General features: G+C 48.2%; 1 protein-coding gene across 6 annotated transcripts in view; it reads left to right on the top strand.

The window, feature by feature from the left end:
* CACNA1D (calcium voltage-gated channel subunit alpha1 D) overlaps positions 1–13306 on the top strand; it is a 334585-nt gene that overhangs the window by 297219 nt on the left and 24060 nt on the right. For all 6 annotated transcript variants that reach the window (XM_090284014.1, XM_090284017.1, XM_090284013.1 and 3 more), the window contains 7 exons: positions 632–723; positions 1639–1798; positions 2384–2511; positions 2648–2744; positions 4996–5098; positions 6352–6453; positions 11611–11741. In XM_090284014.1, coding sequence (XP_090140140.1) covers positions 632–723; positions 1639–1798; positions 2384–2511; positions 2648–2744; positions 4996–5098; positions 6352–6453; positions 11611–11741 — 813 coding nt within the window. The remainder of the gene's footprint in view (positions 1–631; positions 724–1638; positions 1799–2383; positions 2512–2647; positions 2745–4995; positions 5099–6351; positions 6454–11610; positions 11742–13306) is intronic.

The raw sequence follows: 13306 nt of genomic DNA, 5'->3' as shown, positions 1-13306 counted from the left end.
CCACACTTGAGCCCTTGTCATTCAGCACGCGATGCCATGAGCCCCCAAAGGTCCTTTACACAGGGTGCTCTCACGCAAACCCAGAGCTGTCTCAGAGACCTGCAAACTGCACTGCACGGACCACCACTGGCATCAACTCTTCTAAAATGTCGATCTGCTTCTCTAAGTCCCTAACTTGCCCTTGCTCTTGGGTAAAGCGCACCCTCCTCTCATGACCCAGCCTGCCCCACACTTGTCTGCAGCCTGCCCTTGGTCTGTCTGGGCACACTCATTCTCTTCATTTCCTAGGGCACCTGTGTGGCCTCAGTTCTGGCCGGCTTATTCCTCACCTGGAGCCTCCCTGACCCAAGCTCACAGCCTCCTGTATGTGAGCCTCTCTGTGGTCCCCTGTCCAGAGGGACCATCCCAGCTCTCACTCGGAGGAAGGAGCTCCTTGAGGGGAGAATGTGCCCGACCTCACCATGTTCCCAGTGGCTAGCACAGTGCCTGGCACATCTTTGTGAATAAATGAAATGCCAAGCACTGTGGGCGTGGCTCAAACTTTAGTTCTTAATTCACATATGGAGGGTTTTTTGTTTTTCTTTTAAATGACAAAGTTTTTCTTTTTTCCCCTAATAATTTCTCCACTTAGATGTTTGGGAAAGTTGCCATGAGAGATAACAACCAGATCAACAGGAACAACAATTTCCAGACTTTTCCCCAGGCAGTGTTGCTGCTCTTCAGGTGACTGATTCCTGCACGGGGCATGTCTTTTTCCAGCTTTGGGCTCCGGAGTGACAGAGGACACATGTTATTAAAGCCATGTGGCAGTGCCCAATCAATCATGGTGGCTTTTTATATTTGTTTTGCATTCTTAAACAGAGACACTGGCATCTCAGTCACAGAGGAATTTTCTGGCTTGTTGAAACTGCTGTGGTTGTTCAAATAGTGGCTGGTTTAAGGTTTATCCATGTGGGAGTTAGTGGGTCTTCTCAGGCTACTGGGAAAATGGAAGGAGATAAGCTGACCCCTGGGAGTGTGCACTGAAACACAACCAGGAACACAGAAATTTTGCAGGAACATAGAAGCTTTTTGCACAGCCAATGGGGGACATCCTAAAATGGGGAATTTGAAATTTTATGGGTTTGTTTTTAACCCCAGTTAATTAACTTTGTAAACAACGATGCCTCAAAATGAAAAAAACTTCCTAGAAATGCTAATGTCTTTAGTGACTGGATAGCAAGTCATTTGGAAGTTAGACAGTCTCCAGTCCTTGGCTTTCAACAAAATTGAATGGGCTCTAATCAAGTTGTCAGATGTTAAGTCATTAAAAGATAATTAATAATCCATAAAAACTTTAAGGGTTTAGAGAAGAGAAGGCACAAAAGTAAACATCTCCTTTTAGAAAAAGAAGTGATGAGCTTGTACTGATTGATACAAATCAAAGGAAGTTGTAGCAGGGCCTCCACTTACTGAAATAAATTGCATTTGAAATAAATTGAAATTTCACATTTTCACTAATTCAAACTGGCTTTTCAACAGATTCCTTAGGTTTTGCTCCAACAAAAAAATTTTTTTTTCATAAAATTTTTTAGGGACCTAAGCTCCAAATCCCTTCTCCCCCTAATAAAAGTCCTTTCTTTGCCTCCTCTGAAAAAGGTGTGCGACAGGTGAGGCCTGGCAGGAGATCATGCTGGCCTGCCTGCCGGGGAAACTCTGTGACCCCGAGTCGGATTACAACCCCGGGGAGGAGTACTCGTGTGGGAGCAACTTCGCCATCGTGTACTTCATCAGCTTTTACATGCTCTGCGCATTTCTGGTACGTGATCGGAAGAGCTCCCCCTCTGGATTAGCAGATGTTTGTGTAGCACTTGGAATTCAGACCAGAGAGGTTGCCCCATCAACTTGCTATGGGTACTTTATGTGGATGTACAGCACCCTAGTCTCCACTTGGCAGTCTTGGCAGAGGCTGCCACTTAATCACTGAGTGTTAAGCACCTTTATTGTCAGCAGGGCTTTGATGCATAGTCACAGACTAGGGGCAGTCACTGCCCTAGCTTTTTAGGGCTGCTGGTTTCTTTATGAAAATTTCAAAGCCAATGCACATAGCAGCAATTTAAGAGTGCGAGTTAGTTGGTAGCAATGAAATTATAAAACTGTACTGTCTCTCAAAAGTCTAGATAATTCATCCCCCTGCCCTCCCCTGGGACTATAGTTAAAGCCATCTCGGAAAACTAGAAGCCTGCGTTTCCTCACAAGTTCTTTAGATGGAAAGTTTTCATAGCTTCTCTGGAGAAATGGGTTTAAGTGTTTTATGTCCCTATAATTAGGAGGCACTTCCTAGAGCCCAGCCCAGTTCATCCCCCTGCAGCTGAAGCTCCCTCCTTCTCATTTCCTTTCACAGATCATCAACCTGTTTGTGGCTGTCATCATGGATAATTTTGATTATCTGACCCGGGACTGGTCTATTTTGGGACCTCACCATTTAGATGAATTCAAAAGAATATGGTCAGAATATGACCCTGAGGCAAAGTAGGTTGCCAAAGTTCCATCTGGCTTGCATGGGCTCTTTCGGGAACGCTGGCCATGGTTTTTGTGGGCGGTGGGATGGACCGAATGCTCAGGCCAGCAGTGCTGTCCTGGACCTCATGCTTTACTTCGTCTCCAGGGGAAGAATCAAGCACCTGGACGTGGTCACCCTACTCCGCCGCATCCAGCCGCCCCTGGGATTTGGGAAATTATGCCCCCACAGAGTAGCCTGTAAGGTAAGTGTCCTGTTTGGGTGTCTGATGGCTTCTCTTGCTGGGGCTCCCTGGTTCATTCAAAACACGCTAAGTGACATTCTCTTAAACCTTCTGTTGGTCACTGAAGATGCAGAGGTGAGTAATATGTGGTTCCTGCCCATGGGGAGCTCCCAGAAGTGTAATTCTGAGGACATCCTCTCAGCCAACAATCAAAATAGGAAGGGAACTACGTAACTTGTCATTGGGGGAATAGAGGGGAAGGTGACATTTGCATCAGGTCCAGAAAGAGAGACATAGGGGCTTGTCAGCGTGGGAAGGGCATTGCAGAAATGAAGCACAGAGAACCCAGACATGGAGGCAGGAGAATGGATGTCACATTGGCAAATAGAGAGTCACTGTGTGGCTAGAACAGAAGAGGAAGTGGCAGAAGCCGCAGGCACAAACTCAGCATAGCCATGAGGAAAACTTCCTGGGCCATGCTGAGTTCCAGGGAAGAGACACGAGTGGACTTCCCATTAGGTGGCTCTGGCAGTGGAGAAGTAAACTGGGGACGGTGGAGCACCCAGAGGAGCTGTTGCAGTTGTCTAAAGTGTGAAGTGACAAAAGCCAGAGTGAGGGCGGTGTAGGTGGGGACAGCGAGGGGGAGATGGCTTAATGCTCCGCTTGGGAAGCCGAATGGAGAAGGCTCGGTCTCTGGGCATTTCTAGCTGGGGTGCTGGTGGGCGCGGGGCTGTGCCCTCTGCTGCTAGAGTCCCCTCCTGGTGAGCTGCAGGTGGTGGCCTATCTCATGGGTGGATCCAGACCTTCCACCCACTCCATTTCTGTAGCTCTCACATCAGACCATGCCCTCTGTAAGCCCCAGCTGAGATTTCAACAGAAAAGAATTCCCCTTGTTAAAAATAGGAATGCACAATTTGCCTCTTGAAACTCTATCCTATAGAAATCCAGCCAGTCTGCCCTTGGGGGTTGCTGGGCCAGTTCTAGACAGACCCAAGGTAGCAGAGTAGAGCCTACTATGCATTTCAGGCTTTCAAAGAAACTTTCTAAGCCAAACTCACTGTTCCCTGCCCTGAAGTCCCCGGAGTCCCATTGGCAAGTCCTTGGAGTCCATGCCGGGTCTTTGCTTCTCTGCCTGGACTCTGGGATGGCAGTTGATTTTTCTTTTTCATAAATTCCCCAGTACCAGCCTCTTTTCTGCTTTCCAAGAACAAGATGGGTTCCCACTCATAGCTGTCCTCTTGTGTTTGCATTTACATGAAGGATCTAGGTGTCCTTGAAGCACAAAGTGCTCCATTTTGTTGACTCAGAAACTTTTCTGGAGAAGTGACTGGGCACCCCAGCTGCCCCTGCTGGGTCTGGAGTTGGGTGGCTGGTAGTAGGACTTGGAATTTAGGTGGGATGCAGCATGCAAACACAATTTCCGGTCCATTTAATACAGAGAAGAAGAAAAACTTTTATTCTTACCTTTTTAGGGGGGCACCCTGTCAGCCTAAACTAAGAAATCTGAAACTATTAACAATGATAATTACCATTCATTTAGCACTTCCCTTGTTCTGGGTGCTGGGCTGAAATCTGTGTCCATGATCTTTAATCTCTGCACAGCCCCTTTGGTGTGGGCATATCATCTGTTTTTACATACGAGGTCCCTGGGGCCCACTGAGGGTCTTTGTCTCCCAGACCTGTCCAGCTCTCATTGCCGATGTTGGCAGGAACAGGAGAGTGGAGAGAAGTGGGAGTGGGGGTGCTGCTCTGAAAGACCAAACACTTGGAGAATCATGTGACTCCACAAGGGTCTCACCAGGGCAGGGTCCTTGAAAGGACATGTGCTGTGTTAGGAATAGTAATGAACCCCATTGTTTGAGAACCCCAGTCCCGTGCCCTGCGCCTGTCTCATTGTATCTGCTACAACATTTTATCCTCACAGTAGCCTTAAGGATGTGCCCAGAATAGGAGCCTGACCCCAAGGCACAGGGAGAGCTGGTTAATGAGAAAGAGAGAAGAATGCTGAAACAGTGAGATGATTGAACAGTTAAGGTTAAAAACAAAAAATAAAATGCACCATGTAAGGGGCAGCATTTCTGTTCCATGACTAAAGCTTTGATCTTTGTCCTGTCAGAGCCCCCCAGCTCGTCGGTGCACCTCACATGGCTGTTGAATTAAATTGAGGGTTGACTACAACAGAGATGAGGGAGAAACAGAATTAATGTGGAAAAGGGATAAGCTGTCATCAGTCATTCACATTCTAGTAAGAAACTTTTCTTTCTGTTTGCAGAGACTAGTTGCCATGAACATGCCTCTCAACAGTGATGGGACAGTCATGTTTAATGCAACCCTGTTTGCTTTGGTTCGAACAGCTCTTAAAATCAAGACTGAAGGTGAGCATCTCCTGGGAACAGGTCAGGTGGTGGAACTGGGAGGAGAGGCCACTTCCCACATGTGTTCTCCCTTCTGGGCCTTTCCTTGTCAAGGGAGGCCTGGAAAGAGGGTGGTGAGTGTAATGAGAACATTTGTGCTGTCGGACACGGCTGTGCCCACCTCCCTCACCCATTCCTTCCTTTCTTTATGCTTCACTCGTCCCAAAAGTTTTGAGGTGCTCATTGCCACTGCTTACTACAGACTGGGAGAAATAGGTGGGAGGTCAAGGCATACAAGTTCATTTTGCTTTCCCTTACGACTTGTGTGACCTTCAGAGAGAGATTTGGCTGTTCTGAGCTGTAGTTTGTTTCTCTGTGAAAAGGAAATAGACACACCTATGTGAGGGAAGTCCTGGGGACAAGATGAACTCATGTCTGCAGAAGCCCCTCTGCAGTGCTGGCACGTAGTGGGCCTTCGGGAAATACTATTAAGACCCGTGTCTTTTCAGCTGAGGAAAAGCAGAATGGCCTTCAGGGCCACGCTCAGCCCTGCTGGAATAAGCCCTGCAACATGGGCTTTGGGATTGGCTCGGAGGCAACTTTAGAGGTGGAATGGAAAGCAAAAGACCGGGAGGGGAAGAAACGGACACTGTGAAGGAGAAGAGGGAAAAGGGGCCAGTGGGGACACTGCAGAGTTGGTGGGCAGCTGTTTTCCCTCAGCCCTGGGGGCTCAGGGTGGATCTCTCCAGCAAAGCCAGTCCCTGCAAGCTAACTGCTTCTTGCTGTGTGCTCCTCTGTGCCTGGCCCAGCCGGCAGCCCTGAGGGATGCAGAAGGCAGGATGGTCTTCTGTGCTGACTTGTTAGTTGAGACAAACCTCAACCCCTCTGATGAAAGACCAAGATGTTGTAGGTGCTACAGATGAGTACACACAGTAGGAATTGAAAATCTTATTTGGGTGAAATTTAGTCTGGGTCTTTAAGGCTGGAGGCAGAATTTGGCATTCTAGACTGGGAGCAGCAGAAAAGGTAGAGGTGTGGGCTTGGGATTCCAGACTAAAACATGGTTGTTCCCACAATGGATCGACCGTATCTCCTTGCTGATACAGGAAGTGACAATGATCCTGACTGGGGAGAGCCTGCTGGGAGGGGTGCCCCGTCCCAGGGCCCTGTTCCCATCCAGGTCAGGCTGGGGAAAGCAGCAAAGGTCAGAACGGAGAGGGATTTCTGGGCAGAAGAAGCAAGGCTTGTTTTCTCCTCTTGCTTTTTGAATCCAGGGAACCTGGAGCAAGCTAATGAAGAACTCCGAGCTGTGATAAAGAAAATCTGGAAGAAAACCAGCATGAAACTACTTGATCAAGTTGTCCCTCCAGCTGGTGGTCAGTGTAATCTATTTCCTAAATAATTCTTGGCCAGCACATTGGTTTTGATGAGAGTGTCTCCAGCCAGTCCAGACTGCAGAATGCCTTATGTATCAGCTAGATCACTGAGGCCAACCGCTAAAGAAGGCCCCTCCACCATTCGGTGTACTTATTTGAGGGTAGTATGAAGGCCATTCTGAAGGAGAGGCCTCAGTGGGAAGGAAACCAGAGCAAGATGGCTGGACCAGGAGTTTTCTTGTTGGTGGAGGAATTAATGTTGGAGACCAAACTTGCTCCCTCCAAACAAAAAGCCTGTGTGTTTTGGTCCAAAACGAAATATTTAAAACTAGTTTCCATTTATCTTTTAATGTATTGTTGAAAGTTTCTCAGAAAAAAAATAGATAGCTGTTAGAAAATGATATTTTCAAAATGTCCTTATCAAGACCGAGTTTACTACCCTAACTACCAAAAATGTCCCTTTAATTAGAATTTAGAGTAGGGACAGGACTAACAGGCATGCTTATTTCCTTTTGTTATTTATCATAAAGTAACCAACTAAACTTTTTAAAGATTTATATATATATATATATATAACATATAACACACACACACACACACATATATATATATATATAATCACTGTTTTTCCATTTTTGTTTGAGCATATGGACTTAGAAGCTGAGGTGGTTGTTTTTGATTGTTTCATTTCCAAGTTTTAAAGGTGCGGGATCAGTTTCCTCAGTGCCCCCACACAGCATTCTGTCATCCTAACCCTGGGCACCTGCTAAGCATTTGGTGTATTTTTAAGCAGCTAAACTTCTACAATGTCACTGCCCCTGCCGCTTTCAAGACTGGCCTGGCTCAGGTCTGGATGCCGACTCCAGACCCCTAGGCCAGGACGGTGGCCAAGGCCTCTCCCTGTGAGAAGGTGACAACCTCTGGCTCTTGAGGGCAGAGAGCAGCATGCTGGCCAGCTCTGCTCCTCAGCATGAAGCGAGAAGCAGTATGGGTTTTTGTTGCTGTAGGAAACCACCCGTAGCTAGCATGGCCACCTGCTCAAAGCTGGGGAAATGGCCCATGAGGAAATGATAACAGGGAAGCAAAAGCCCCCCACCCCTCCCAACCAAAAAGAACAAAAACCCCAAACTCCCACCCAGAGAACCCTGGCTCTCCACTGAAGAACTGATACTGCACATTTAAAACAACTCTTTGCTTTCATTCTTTTTTTATAGTTGCACACTCAAGTACTCGCATGGCTTAGATAAATTGCTTTTTTAAATTGTTGTAATAATGTGCTTGAGCTTTTTCTGCAGCCTTCATTCCTTTCAACTCTCAGTCTTTCAGAATATTCTGAAGCAATTCTGTTTTAGGGTGGTGGCATGGAATCAGAGTTATCTCTTGCCAACTGTATTCCCCTACAACATTTCTCAAAATACAGATGCATGGTTCAGAATAGGGGCCTGTGTCTGTCTAAGTAAACCTTCCCCACGTGGCCAGGAGCCCTGCTCCTGCGTGTGGCACCTGATATGACTCTTGAAATGCTACCTTCATTACACACTAGTCTTACACGTCAGGGGCCATCCTGGCTAGACTCACCTGGATGGCATCATTAACATTACTGTGAAACTTCATTTCTTTCCATTTGACCAGAAAAAAGTCCAGAATTTGGCTCACCATCTAAGCTCCCTTCCTTTGAAAAACCCATCAGCTTTTAGCTCTACTAGGCTTCTAATAGAGGCTACATATTCTTCCTTGGCCCAATGGTAGGCCCTGGCTTTTTCTCTATATTTCTTAAAATGGATTGGGGGTCAGGATGATGTGTTAATCTATTTCAAAATGGTGTCAGGTGGCACTGTGAAACCAAGAAGAAGGAGATAGGGCCTTAGAGGGAGATGGAATGCTCCAGAAATTCCATGCCCTGGTTTGTGCATGTGCCTAGGATAATGCTGATCAGACTGAACCTCCGATAATTGCTGTTGCCACTAAAGAAGTTCAAAAGACTAGAGTTTCTGGCTTCAGTGAACAGACCCTGAATGAGTTGCTGAGCAGTGTTTTAATATTTTTCTCTTTGTTTCTGACTCTTTCACATTCCAGTTGGCCAGTGGTTCCCAACCTTTCCCATGTCGTGGCACACTTAGGAGATGAGAATATATGTTCAGCTCTCTAAGCCAGCAAGTGGGTGGCTCCCCAAGGCTGAGGGGCTCTGTGTCCCCCATGCTGTCTCCTCGTCAGAGAGCAGCAGACTGATCCAGGTAGCTATCCTAGCACCCAGGCGATGTGGGGTGATTAGAGAGCCCCTTATAGACCTGGGGACAGAATAGGTGCCCATCTTAGGAGGTGTTGCTGACTCAGGTGTGATGTGTGGCATTCCTAGGTTCTCATGGGCTTCATAGTAAGGGAACACTCAGGACTAAGCCCTGGATTACCAGTGGGGAACTTTCCTTTTGCAGGAGTCTGGCTGTGGGGACAGCCTGTCTGCTGTCTTCATCATAAGGCTGAGATGTCTCATTGCCCATCTCCAAGTCTCACCTCCACTCTTCAGTCTTGTCACACCATTTCGTGGATCCTCTCCCTTTCTTTAAAAGTCCTCTCTCCTCCCAGGGGCTCTCCTTGCCTTTGGGTCTTTGCCCTTGACCTGGATCTTGGCTCCTGTGTCCTAAAGAGCATTCAGAGCTTACTCAATCCTTTCTGTCCTGTTCTGAGCCCAGACAGCTCCCTGCATTTACTCCTTTTCTTCCATCCTTTACTGTCCTGTTATAGCTTTTGCTTCTCCTGGTTTTAAGAACTCTTCCCGGGCTCAGTCTCAGTTAGCTCAGCATCTGAGTGGAGCAGGCCAAGTGGTCCTTGGATCCTGCCCTGCAGAGCCCTGGGTGGCTGCCTCTGCTCTGGAGTCACCACTCTGGGAGACGCACAGCCAGCGCTCAGTGCTGAGCATGCTGCCACCCTGGCTCTGGGCCATGGAGAGCCAGGCCTTCCTGAGGAGCCCCTTGGTCCCTCAAGGAGAGCACAGTCCAGGCTGAAGGGAGACAAGGGTAGGCCTGCATGTGCTAGGAGCATCCCAGCATGGAATGCAGGGTCTTCTGTAGTTAGAGTGGTGTGTTTCTGGAAGCCCCCAGAGAAGACTTGAAAGCCTGGACTGAAGAGGCTGGCTGTGGCGCAGAAGGTAGAAATGCCCCTGGGTCCCTGGGATTCTCTGCACAGCCAGCGGTCAGTCTACTTCCTGACTGCAGCCCAGTAGAGGTAGAGAAACTTGTGTTCTAGGAGAGGCAGCCCCACAGAAGATGGTGGCCTGTGTGGTCGGAGCTGGGCCGTCCCTCAGGGAAGCATGCAGAGAAGGAGGAGATCCCAGGCTTGGGCGCTCCTGTCCCCACTCGACGGGCCTGGGGCAAGTCCATTACCTCTCCCTCCTGGCCAAGAGTGTGAGCAGACAGATCCACCATCTCAGAGTTGTAGTCGAAGAGGCCGTGAGACCTGTGTGAAACTCCTGATACTGGACCTGGCATCTATAGATGCCCAATAGTAGGGGCAGCTGGAACTGGTGTCTGAACACCTCTGGGCAAAACAGAGAGCAGCTCAAGACAAAGCAGGGGTTGAAATGTCAAGACCTGGACAGTCTCTGTTCACTTGTGTCCTTGCCCATGAGGCATCCTTAGCCCAGCCTGAGATGGGTCAGGGACCGTGTTTTCACATGCTACGCAAAGCCTTAGGTTCTCTTTGGTGACCCCTACTCCATTCCAGGACTTATGCAACTTGGGTTTGGAAAGAATGCAACACATTCTCATCATCAGACCACTCTAAGCATCTTCTCTCGCAGTAACACTGAGTAGCTCTTGACCTCAGTTTGGAGAGGCGGCCCAGAATGGCCTAGGAGTCCAGACAGAGACACCTCCCACATGGGCAATAAATGAACCCCACCCAGGGTGCATTAGGGAGCACAGTGGGCCTCAGTGGGCCTCAACTGTGGTGCTTGATGGTCCATTAAAATGGATGCCACTGTCAGTGGGCTGAAACATAGTGGTGACTGGTGGTTCACAGTCACCTGGCCCCTAGCACTGAAGACCACCTGGCAGCGGGCTGAGTACTTCACACATTTCTTCTCCTGTGAGCCTCACAGCTCCTCTAAGAGGTGTAGCCCCCTTTACACATGAAAGCACAAGCCCATAGAGGTTGAACCCCTTGCCCCCAATCATATGTAACTCTTACAAGGGCACCCTGGCCAAGAGGTTAGCTGTGCTAAAGCCTGAGGGCCAACAACCATTCCACCTCCTGACTTCTGCAAGTCAGGGTCAGTGGCCCGTGACCCCATGTGGGGTTGGCTTATGCTTTCCACCCAGGAGCCCTCGGCACACTGAAGATCTGGTGGTGAGCCCCCTTGGGAGGCTTGCGGGGAGCCCTGGGGCACACGCACACTGCCAAGGTGGTTTACTGTGAGACAGTCAGAGCCTCTATTCTGCCTCATGCATCACCCATAAAATACTCAGCAGAGTTCCAGTTCCCAGCAATCCATGCTGGGTTGTTTCTGAACAAAACAAAAATAAGTCAGCTCAACCATGAAGTTAGTTGGTGCTGTCAGAGCACAAAACAACAAGCAGTTCTGATCTGCAAACCAAGAAATCGCATATGGAGGCTATTGGCAGAGAATAAAGGGGCACATGAAAATCTGGGGTTGCAGTCACCTTACTGAACCTTCCTCTTCTTCCAAGCTTGTCTGTCACCTTTCTGAGGTCTCTATCTTTATCTCCAGGCATAGGGATTTGGATAGTTAAGTGCCCTTGGTGTTCATGGTAATTATACATGCAAATCCCTGTGCACAAGAGTGAAAATATGACCTATGAAGCCTTTTCTGTTTTGTAATTTTTATTTTAAGTAAATAACCAAGACAGCACTTGGTAGTGTTACTAATACTCTGCTCTATTAAACTCATGACAAATGTTATTTTCTGCAATTCTGAGTATCAGTTTATTTAACTGACTCTCATTTTGAGCCTGAACTGCTTTGCCAAGCCTTGCTTTTTGCTAGATCTAGTCTCCCTCCTGTGTTGTAAGCAGACAGCTCAGTGTCCTTGGCACTCCCCCCACCCCCACCCCCACCCCTGCCCCTAGCCAGAGGCCAGTCTTTAGGCTCTTGGTGCAAATGTGCTGATTCGGGAGAGCTCTGTCTGGTCTCTCCGTTTAGATGATGAGGTAACCGTGGGGAAGTTCTATGCCACTTTCCTGATACAGGACTACTTTAGGAAATTCAAGAAACGAAAAGAACAAGGACTGGTGGGGAAACACCCTGCGAAGAACACCACGATTGCCCTACAGGTGAATTGTGATTTTGTTGTTTTCTCTTTTCACTAACGATTTTACAAGCTTATTTGAAATACTAGAGAGCTGACAATTCATGGTTGAGCAGTACCACAAGGATTTTGTTTAAACTGAGATACTGCACCCTCCCAAAATGTGGACTAGCCATTTCTGGGCCACAAGGTAAGTGCCTCCCTCTCCTTGCCTTCTCTGTCATCCACTGCGGCCTGTGGGACAGGACCCCCAGGACAGCAGTGATGGAGGCCCAGCCCTGGGGGAGGGGAGCAAGGGCTGCCCTTGCACCTGTCTCCTCCATGCTTCTCCCAAGGCAGAGCCCTCAGAACAGGCACCCACCTTCCCCCAGCCCCGAGCTCACCCTAGCTGCCCAGTGAACAGCTTTCCATCTGAACCCAAGTGCTTTGTTTTGTTTCTGTTTGTTTCTTACCCCACTGCTTGTTGGTTTTTGGTCCATTTCAGTAACATCCATCACCTCCTGGTGTGTGTGCGTGCGTGCACATGTGTTTGTGCGTGTGTATGTGTGTGCCTGTGGTGTGTCTGTCTCTGTGTTGCCTCCTGATGGCCCTGAGGCTTGCTGTGCAAATGCTGCTCTCTCACCCCCAAGCCAGCCCCTCGTCCCTGGCCCTAAGCCAGTCCGTCCCCTCCCCGGGCTGCCAGAATATGGACATTGCCTTCAGGAACCCCTGGTTCCAACCAGGATCCCTGATGATATAGAATCCTAGGTGAGCCCAGAGCTCTGGGATGGGAAGCAGGAGTGCAGGGGAAGAGAGTCACAGAGGGGCCAGGAAGGGGACTTTGTGAGTGCTGCTGATGGAGAAAGCAGGGTGAAGAGGGAAGGAGAGAGAGATGCTAAGAACTGCGGAAAGGTAACTAGAGAGGTTGGCAAGCTGTCAGAAACAACTGTCCAAGTTAATCCCTGTCATCTCTGCCACCCACAGTGCTTTCTGTTCATTGTGAATAGGATAAAGAATTTTTCCTTTTTCATTTATTTACTCTAAAATTACTTTTATGTTCCTGTTATCACCACGTGTCTTAGGTATTGGTAAGGGTCCATGTAAAATAGTCCTGCACTTTTTTTCTGGGGAAAAATGCCCAGTATTGATTATTTAGTGTTCAAAGTGATGGTCACTACCAAAGTGAAGGCTTGTCTGTGATCTTGCTGAGAGAGGGGATATGATCGTGCATGACGATGAAGGAGTGAATGAAGGAATGTGGGATGCATGTGCATATGCTAGGTTAGTGACAGATGCCCTTGTGACAATGACCTGCTGATCCATGGGGAAACCTCTGTTCTACCTAGACAGCTGCAGGGTGGGGAGAATAAGCAGAATCCAACTGTAGACAATTTCTGATCTTTCTTTTTCTGATCCCATCTCCTAAAGGTAGCTCCATGAATCACAGGCTCAGTCAGGTAGTTCATTGCTGTCTCAGATTGTAGAATTTGTATGCAAAGGTCTTTCACCTCTAGCTGATCCAGTTTGCAAAAGTGACAGCCCTTCTGATCACAGTTAACAAGTAGCCTTAGACAAAGCAAACTAATAGGTGTTTGTAAAATTGAACAGGTC

Source organism: Furipterus horrens, unplaced genomic scaffold, assembly GCF_987537825.1.
Source record: "Furipterus horrens unplaced genomic scaffold, mFurHor1.1.pri manual_scaffold_7, whole genome shotgun sequence".
In the NCBI taxonomy this organism is placed as follows: domain Eukaryota; kingdom Metazoa; phylum Chordata; class Mammalia; order Chiroptera; family Furipteridae; genus Furipterus; species Furipterus horrens.
Note: the sequence above shows the minus strand (reverse complement) of the source record. Positions and strands in the feature narration are given on the sequence as shown.